The sequence below is a fragment of the Eupeodes corollae genome, chromosome 3, assembly GCF_945859685.1.
Source record: "Eupeodes corollae chromosome 3, idEupCoro1.1, whole genome shotgun sequence".
In the NCBI taxonomy this organism is placed as follows: Eukaryota; Metazoa; Arthropoda; class Insecta; order Diptera; family Syrphidae; genus Eupeodes; species Eupeodes corollae.
Window position 1 is genome coordinate 104,315,047 of NC_079149.1, and position 10,134 is coordinate 104,325,180.

The 10,134-nt window shown below is 30.5% G+C and overlaps 1 protein-coding gene across 1 annotated transcript in view; it reads right to left on the reverse strand.

The window, feature by feature from the left end:
- LOC129950963 (vesicular glutamate transporter 1) overlaps positions 1-8,994 on the reverse strand; it is a 44,938-nt gene extending 35,944 nt beyond the window's left edge. The window contains exons 1-2 of the mRNA XM_056062936.1: positions 8,809-8,994; positions 851-1,416 (exon numbers count right to left, since the gene is read on the reverse strand). Of these exons, the coding sequence (XP_055918911.1) occupies positions 851-900 (50 nt within the window). The 5' untranslated portion in view covers positions 901-1,416; positions 8,809-8,994. The remainder of the gene's footprint in view (positions 1-850; positions 1,417-8,808) is intronic.
- Positions 8,995-10,134: the final 1,140 nt, after the last annotated feature.

Below are 10,134 nucleotides of genomic sequence, written 5' to 3' on the forward strand. Positions count from 1 at the left end.
GCTAGTATCTCTGACTGCATCCTGAATTCACTATTTGCACAGTATATAACTGACTGACTTTACGAGGTATTTAAGGAAAGCTTTTCACACATCTCCTAACGATTTATGCGTCTATCGCACTATTGGCACGTCCTTAGGACGTGCATAGCATCTTCAAGATAAAATAAATTCCTACAGAACCAAACTGAGTTGTATATATGTTCTTTTTCTGCATTTGCCTGCGTGAAGAGAAACGGGAAAGGAGAAGCGGAGTATACATTTTCCCTATACCTAACCTATACTTCGATTACAATTATTATCAAGGAGTTGAGAGTAAATAATATAAAAGAGGACGAACATAAAGCAATGAAAATTCTTCAAGAAGGAGCTCATTAAAGGCACTTCTGACACAAGATATGCGTTACTCATCTTATATATATTTATGTTCATCTACATATATGACAACTGGAAGAAATACCACAAGAAAAGGACTCTTGAAGAGTGTTCTCAATCTTGAATCTTCCAGATCGATATCTTCTATTGTATTTGTGTGGACTCAGGATTGAGGAGTGTTTTTTCGTTCAGGGTAAATGACTTTTGCAATTTTCAAAACCTATTTCACGATGATGACGACGACAACGTTAGGAGCGCGAACGTCCAGAATTTTCATAATTTTTTTTCCTATGTCAGCATTGAAACAAAAAGTCGATAAATCATAACGAATTTGTTGAGTGTAATGCGAAGCAGGAGAAAAGGATGCGCGCCAGTTGCCAGTCAGTCGCCCGTTAAATTAAATTTTCATTCACAATAATGCGGTTATATGATTTGATATGCTTTTCAGGAATGGAATCAGACACAAACAGAGACTTACCCTCCGAAAACTCCGGATGCCTTCTCTTTGAATGTTTGTAATCCCTTCATTTTGTTGCCGATAAGTTGGCGTGTCTATCTAGGGAAGTTACAAATTACGATGAAAGTGATACTGGACTTGATGGAGGATGAGTTTCTGCTCTGGCCCTCCGCAAGCTTCTGAGATGCGGTGTTATTTTGTTTGTGGAGTGATGGGAGTTGGTTTCCACTGAAGCTGATTACTGGTGTACAATTTTGTTTGCAGTGCTTTTCGATGATAACGTTTTAAGAGGGGATAATGCACAGGCTTCTGATGGCGGCATGGGGTCCTTTACAATCTCGTTTTGTATAAATATGACAGCTCTGCAGGCTTTAGCTTGATGCTATACGGTGTGGGTATACTTGTCTTGTCGTGTTGTTGGGTTGATAAACACCTTTTACCGATTAAATGCTCTATTATATAGGTATAGCACCACCTTTCAGCAATTTATAAGGATTTACAGTTTTTTATGATGATTATTGTTTTACTGAAATCCATTTTTATTTGGGGATTTGTTTCTGATGCGAGGGGTTAATGATGTGAGTTTTCTGAAATAAATAAAAGTATGTTTATTCGAGATAAGGAAATCACTATATTTTGGTTTCATACTTTTTTACAATTAAATTTAAGGTGTCAAGTTTGAATATAAAAGATCAATTTTAATTTATTATTTTCAGCACATTAATTACTAAGACGGAGGAAATGCAAACGCAATTTTTTTTGTTGGTTAAATGAAATCTATAAAATGTCCAGAAAATATATAAGAAATATTGCCAAATGTAGTTTTATTTCTTTTTTTTTTCAAAAAATATGGGGTAATTTCTCCAGATTCTATGTAATAAATACCTTTCAAAGATTTTAATGTAAATTTGAAAAGAAATATAAAATCTATATTTTAAGATTTAAAAATATACCTGCAAAATAAGTTTTTTTTCAAAACCTATGCCATTTGATTTCTCATAAATCAGAATTTTGTTTTTCAAAATCGTTGGATGATGGTTGTTTGTTTCTTTAAAAATATTTTTGGTATGCAGTTATTTAAAATGTATTAATATACATTTTGTATTTGATTTTTGTAAAAAAAAATGTTGACGAGCTTCGGAGATATCGTATTTTGAATAATCGAAACCAAAATTTACAATTTTCATCATTAAATTTTTTTAGTACAATACGCAGTGGTGGATACGAATTTCACACATTGAAAAGAGTACAAGTATTTTTCTACTTTCAATTATTTATTACTTGCAAAAACGGTTCATTTTTTTGTTGTTACTATGGCTACCTTATATGGTAATAAAAATGTGTAAATGATTGGAAACTAAAATACAGTTTGGCGAAAAATTAAGACTGTTTGTGGTTTGCGTTGTTCTTAGCTGGTCATAAATTTAGCCCATTTTGCAATCAAAGAGTGTATTTGTTAAAAGAAAATAATAATTTTTGAGGTAATTAAATATTCTGATCTATATTAAAAAATAAAAAAAAAATTAATTAGTCATGGCAAAAGGAAAATGGTGATCAAAGGAAAAAAGAAGTCTGATCTTGAAAATGAAGTCGAAAGTGCGGACGGTAACAGACATTTCTAAGTTGTTAGAATGCTACAGGAAGCTGTTTTCGTCATTTCAAAAAGTTTGGAGTGATTGAAAACGTTAAACAAAACCCCCGAGTCTGAAAAACAACAAAAAATGAAGATAGAATTATTTATAAGTTATCGACCAAGGATCCGTTTAAACCTCCAGTGCCATTCAAAGCGAACTTTCAACGAACTATGGAGTAAATGTTTCCTCAAGGACCATAAGACGCCGATTAAATGAAAACAATCTACGTGGGTGCGTTGCTCAGAGAAAACCGCTTATTTGAAAAAAAATCTGAAATCTAGGTTACAGTTTGCCAAAGCTCACCTGGACAAATCAATTAGATTTTGAATCGGATCGGATGGGAAAAAATATGTATGGCGTCCAAAAAATAGGGAATACGATCCAAGGTACACCATTAAGACGGTAAAACACTTCGGAGGCAACCATATGGTCTGGGCTGCTTTTTCATGGCACGGCAGCGGGCGTTGGCCCCATCGTAAAAATTGAGACCAAAATGGACCAGAACGTGTACAGAGGTATTCTGTTGGATCATATTATACTCTACGCAGAAGACAATTTACCGTTATTATGGCGCTTCATGCACGACAACGACCCTAAACACACTTCAAAGTTAGTGAAGTGTGCTTAGAGGTGAATAAACGTTTTGAAATGGCCAGAATAATCACCCCATCTTAACCCGATTGAGAATTTGTGGAATAATGTTGAACATCACATTGAGCAAAAAAACAACCAATTTAACACAATTGTGGCAATAAGAAAAAAAATTAAAATTTTTATTTTCTTTAACAAAGTGTGATAAATTCTTGTCCACCACTGTATGATCTTTTGATAAAAAAAATATTGAAATAAGTTTGTTAGTTCTTGAGATAACTTAAAAATAAATTAACGGTCCTTTTGGGGTACCCTACTGGAGCAATACAAACATTTGTTTTTTATTGAACAAAAGTTTAGAGAAAATTAAATAAAAATCTTTTTTTGAGGTTTTTTGCCAAATATTTGTCTATAGTTTACGGTTGTGTTTGATCTGCTGAAATCTTTAATTTCTAAGTTTGAACTCAAACCACCCAAAGGCTGTAAGAGCAAGGGCACACAGACAGACGGATGGCATCGGGGGACCCATTTTTTTCGAATTTTCTACAATCGTAATGTCATGTTTTATTATAATATCTAGTTTGGTTTTTTTACGAATGCAATACTTGCTATATACATAGTTCCTATATGTCACAAGTATAAAAATATGGGATCTGATCCGGATAACTTTTCATCAGTGCCATTTTATATTAAAGTATAAGTATTTTTCTCCAATTAACCACAAAGGACTTCAATTTTCATTCCATCTGAAGATTTTCGAGTCGAAAACCAATTTTAAGTAGTGTTTTTCAAAAGCTTTTTATTTTGGTTAAAAAAAAAAACTTTTAATCGGGTTTTTTTCTAAAACTTTATTCAGTGTTAAAAACAATGTTTATTATTAGATGAAATAATATTATTTGATGAAATAAATTTTGAGTCAATAGCTCAATGCACTTTCAAGATATTCAAATTGAAAATTAATTTAAATATCTTAAAAATGTTCAGTGCTAAACCTGAAAAAAGTTTTTATTTTTTCTTAGAGAAAGTGTTTTTTCTTTATAAAAAAATGTTTATTGATTATTTTCAAATTCATTCCAATTTTGGCATCAGAAAGCAAAGAATTTAATTGAAATTGATAGTAGTTATTTTATTCTTGAGCTTTCAAACCAACTACTAGATTCTCTACATTTTGATGTTATTACCTGTATACAAAAATATATGCTTAGTTTTGTTCTTGACCTATGACCGAAGAAATAAGGTATGCCTAACGCACAATTAAAAAAAAAAACTATTCTTGTCCAAAGTCTTAAACTTTTCTTCTGGTTTTACTAAATAGTTGATTGCTAATTGCCTTTTATCAAAAAGAATGAGCGCAAAAGGATTTAGCAAATTGTTCAAAGTTAAAGAACACATTCCGTGATTTTTGCCATTTTTGATTTATGAGAACTTAAAATGTCGAGAAATATTAACATAATAAATTTGACTATGCATACTTATTAAAATAGCTTTATATGTAATGTTTATATATTTTAAAACAACATTAAATTTAATTTAAAAAAATGTATACTTGTTCCTCGATAAATTAGGCATAAGGTAAGTTAAAGTAAAATGATCTTTGTAATTTTAATAATTACTAAAAAATCTTAGAATATGCGCTTAAGGAGAACATGACAATATTTTAACATTTTAAATAAATTTGTCAAGGTATTGTGTGTCAAAATGTTTGTTTTGATATAAAAATATATAGTTTTTCTCAGGTCTGTTAGAATATTTATGTACTTTTTTAATAAATATGTAACTCAAAACTATTCCCAAGTAATATTTCAGAAAAAACATACAATTTTCTATTAATTTAAAAGTTTTGGAAATATGATTTATATTGACGTCAAAAAAGAAGTACTACAAATTACGTTCCTTAAGAAAATATGTCCGAATATTTTAAAATCTCTTTAACGCAGGAGAATAATTAAACCTGTCGTTATTTGAAAGTAAAGAAGAATTTATTCGTTACGAAAACTATTTTGGTATCTTTTTTCGAAAATATTGCAGTCATATTACATTTGAAACCCAAATATTTCATTAAAGTCGTTTTCAAGGGTCCACAGTAAATTGTATATCCCCTTTTTGTTTAAAAGTTATATGCATAAAAATCATATTATTGACTCAAACTGATCCGTCAAAAGATTTAAGATCAGTTGAAAGTTTTGAACTCAAAAGTATAACTTCATTTATTTGACTTCATTGAAAGAGATATAGGAGAAGTTGTTTAAGTATTAATACACATAAACTTAACACATTTTCAGTTCTTCAAAAGATAGATGTTGAAAACATCAGCATTATCAACTCAGATACTCTTTGAGCATAATATTTGTATTTGCTTCCAAAAGAGACCTCAAATTGACTTTTCTTTTATTGAAATGTAACTTTTTTTTAAAATTTATTAGACAAACAACAGCTACTGGTTTATCTGTTTTTCTAGATTGTTCCTGGTTCCATGTCTCAAAATTATGTTATCACCTCTTTATCAATATCTAAAGGCCGTTGCTTTTATGAAATACGAAAATGGCTATTACTAAATCTTAAACGCGTTCCCTTTTGTATTTCTCAAATGGTTAAGCATTTGTGGTGGATCGTATACTTCACAAGTTTGATACTTCTTTTGGAAAAGTATTTAAAACAACATGTAGAGCCTGTTTTGATAATATTCTATATTTAACACAAAGCTTATACATAGAAACAAGACTTTTTCCATTTTAAAAATTTCACTTAACTTATTTTTTATTTGATGTTGAACTGTTATTATATAAGCCGGGTATTCGTGCTTAGTGAACAAATTTCCGACTTCACACGATTCGGAGTGTTTTGTTAGTAGGTTTTCTTACCAATGGTGATGGGAAAATTTAAGCAAGTAATACTAAGAAAATATTTATTTGAGTATTTTTATTTTTTGAATAAATCCTGAATTTATGTGCCAATTTAATTTAATTGCAAAAAAAACGAGTACTCAAAACTGCACCAAAAGGACACCAGAAGCCAACGGAATTTGTGTAGAATTGTTATTTCCTCGAATTTGTATGCAACTCGAACCTCCGACGGGCAGTGCGTTGCGAAAAATATTCATCTCCGGATGGATAAACTTTTAATCAACGATGACGGGACCATTATTTAGATGCATACAAAACATCCAACTAGGAATGGTTATTAGCAGATTGCACTATTAACTGAGATAACTTAGAATACTAAAAAGTAGTTATCGCAATTTTGAAATTCTATCCATGCTGAATTTAAGAATATTAACCCCTTAAACAAATTTTTTGAAAGCTCTGGTCTTTGGGTTTGAAAATGATACCGGTAGTAATCAAAAATACCTGTGAAGTTTTGAAAACTAAAATCTTGTGTTTTGAAAAAGAATGTTTGTTATTTAATTCACCCTCACCATCAAACATTCATTAAGTGCGTTTTTTTGGTATTCCATAAATAGTAGATTGCCAACAAAACGTAGCCAGATTTTTGTATTTAAAAATTGGTACAGCTGAAAGAAGATTTGTCGGAATAGTAATAAAAAAACACACAAATAAGAGAAAGTTTTGTGAAAACAAAGTTAAAATTAACTTAGCAAGAAAAAACTAACAAAAACCAATAAAAGGGACAATTTTCAAGAAGAAATGGGATTAAAACATCTGAAAATTGAGATTTTATAAACAAGTTCATTTAACAATTGCTTCAAGGAGGGGGTTTGTTCGTAGACTACTACATTAATATTTGGTGTTGAAGCTCATTACAATTCTTTATATACTTGAATCGAGTGCAAATGAGCTTGATTTGACTCGATTCTCATCGGAGATCGGAGTCGGGTCAAAATTTGAGAAGAAAAACCTGAGTTGAGGAGTTGGTTTAGAAGATTATTCATTATGGTCTCTTTATTTGCATGTTTGTGTACAAGATATACAGTTTTGTTTTAATCAAACAAAAAAAATGCACGTGAAGTAGGTAGCATATTCTTTTATGGTGCTGAACTATTTAGTTCTTCATTGTTTAACACGAATCAAACTATCTCACTTGCACTACATTAATTAAATAAAATAAAACTTTATTATTTCATATCAGCTTAAGGAAGTTTCTTACCAGAAAAATTCTTCAGTGCTTAGTTGTACATTATGTAGAAAAAAAAGCACTTTTTATACTTGTCGATATTCCAGAAACAATGATTTAAATATTGTATGTTATTATCATATTATTACACACACATTTTTTGAATTTGTAAAAGATCGATATTATGAAATTAATGAGCTCTTATTTTGATCCCTTTGACAACACACATTTGATTAAATCATCGATCCATTTTAAAACAACGCCGGCATTTTTTCGTTTTAATTATTATCATTGTGTTCAAATTTGAAAAGTAAAAACTAATTCGTTTGATTATAGTTGTATAAGAATACAATTGTATAAGAATACAATTGGAAATCTGCGAACTCTTCATTTCAGCAGGTCAATTTAGAAGGGAAGTTTTTTAAGGGGTGTTATACGAAAACTGAATGATGGTATAAATTAAATATATGTGAAAATAATAATATAATTTTCAAGAAATGTTTCAATATCTGCTATACTTTCGTATACATACAAAGAATTGTCTCCAACTTTCTTAAATATGAAAGCACCTATTTCCCTACTCAAGGAGATTGATAAATTTTGGTCTAGGGAACAACAAAAGTGTGTGGTCCGTACTAAAAATTAGATGTATTGTAAAGTCAAAGAAAGGAGCTAAAACACCAACACACAGACGAACCAAAGCTCAGACGAAACAACACGAACGCACAGGCAAGCCTGCGTTAAGGCAAATCAATACACAAACCAAGCTGCCCAGACCAACTACCAGTATAAGATAAAATTAATATTGTTACAATTTTGAAAAAAGTAGTGCCTAAACCGAATAAATCAAAAAAATGCTGAATTGGGAGAAATAGTCCGAAAACTACGCTTCAATAAGCCCCAGATTTTGTTGGTATAAAGAGCTTAAATCAGGAATGTACCTATAGTAAATTATTGGTACAAAGCTTTTTGTATCCAAGCATATAGATTTAAAGCTTTTAGGTGGTTTCGAAATACTAAGCTGGAATACAAAAACCCTATTTAAGTACATAAAGATCATACAAACAAAGAAATAATGTTTTCAATTTTACATATTTCTTAAAAAACAATCAAATACACTGAACTAAAATAACATAAATTAAAAAATAAAATAAAAAATAAATAAAATATAATAAAGTAAAATGGAATAAAATAAAATAAAATAAAATGAAATAAAACAAAATAATAAACTAGAATGAACAATTATTTATAAGATTATGTTGTTTTTTTTCTAGAATTGTATTGTGAAAAACATAACCAGTGGTGTAAGGTTAAATGTTACGTTTACTATATTTTAAAAAAGCTCATTTATGATTATCGACCAAACCCACATAAACGTCACAATTCTTGCTCAAAACCATAAGTTAGGTTTTTATTCATTAATGTATATTTCTCTTCAAATTATTCATCCTCAAAAACAATTATGTAAGACACCCTGTTGTGTGTTGTAACGGTTACGCAACGTTGCGTAACTGTTACCATCTACTGATATAATACCTTATACCTATTATAAATGACGAATTGTGTAGAAAATAATTTTGATTTATCTTAAATCTTAAAAGTAAGTATCACAACTTAAATCTGTAAGAATTTACTACCATAACTATTATTATCTTATATAAATGCAAAGTGAGTAAAATTTACCATGATAAGTTATAATCCAATAATTGTTATTCCAAAAATGTTAAGGGATGTGATGCGATGTTTCACAACAGTGTTATCCAATTATTCATACTTTTTTGTTTTAAATTTTTATTCAAATCAATTTTTTATCCATTTTTCACTTTTCATTTTCACAAACAGTCATTTTTACGGAATGTCATTTTTTTGTACGATCTAAAATATGATAGGAAATTTGTTTAAATTTATAACCCCGAAAATAGTAAATTTATTTAAAATTGAAACAAAAATAAATACATTTTTTATTTTAATTTTAATTACATTTTTATTAAAGTTCACTTTTGTAAAGTCAAATTTTTCCCGTTTCTCTATATTTAAATCTTTTGGTTTTGAGATAAAATAAAATACAAAAATAAAACAAATAATTTTTTGTTAAAATTATTAAAAATAAAAACTTAACATTTGTACAAATTCAACAAAAAAATTATCCACCGCTAACTCCATGCAGACAGAGTTTTGTTCCTTGTTCTAGTCGAACTCTGTCTGAGAGCTATAAGCGATGTTGCATTTTGCTTCAGCCAAAAAAAAATCCCGAAGTATATTATGTATTGTTAATTAATTTATATATACACGAGAGCTCAAGGCCCAAAAAGGAGCACACACAAGGAGTACAATTTCACTAATTTAAAAAACCCGGGTTTTCATAGATTTTTTCCCACAAACAAATAAAAAAAACAACAACAGCAACAACAAAAAAGAAGTTACATTACACGACACGAAGCACGAAGAGCTCCAGGACGACGGCACTCACTCACTCACTCATCCAGGACTAATCACAGAACAGAACACAAAACACAGGTACTAGAGTTACTGTAACATTTTCCATCTATCTATGTACAACACGTTTTCGGAACAATTTGAGGTACCTACTCATATATCTGTACACGAAGGATGTTGCGTTTCACTCCAACTCCCTTGAAGTGGGTCTTTCAAGGATATGAGCGGAATTGCCTAATATTCCATAGAGTGCACCACACTGGATGGCTAGGATCGAAGGACTAGGTAAAGTCCGTATATAGCAGCCTCAACGGAGAGGCGACTGCGAGCAGTTAAGCTTACAAGAAAAAAATCAACACTATCAGCAAGGAAATTTTCATCTATCGCAAGGACTAACGTTGTGGTGAAAAGCACCCGCATCATCGCGTTCCGGAATCCTGCGCACTCAAGGGGTATAGTAAAAAGCTTGTACGGCTGCATAAAACAAAATTCTTATACATAACGGGGGCCCCGAGATAGATACTTGTAACTGTATCCATCCATTGGACGTACGTATTGGTATGATGGGGGTTG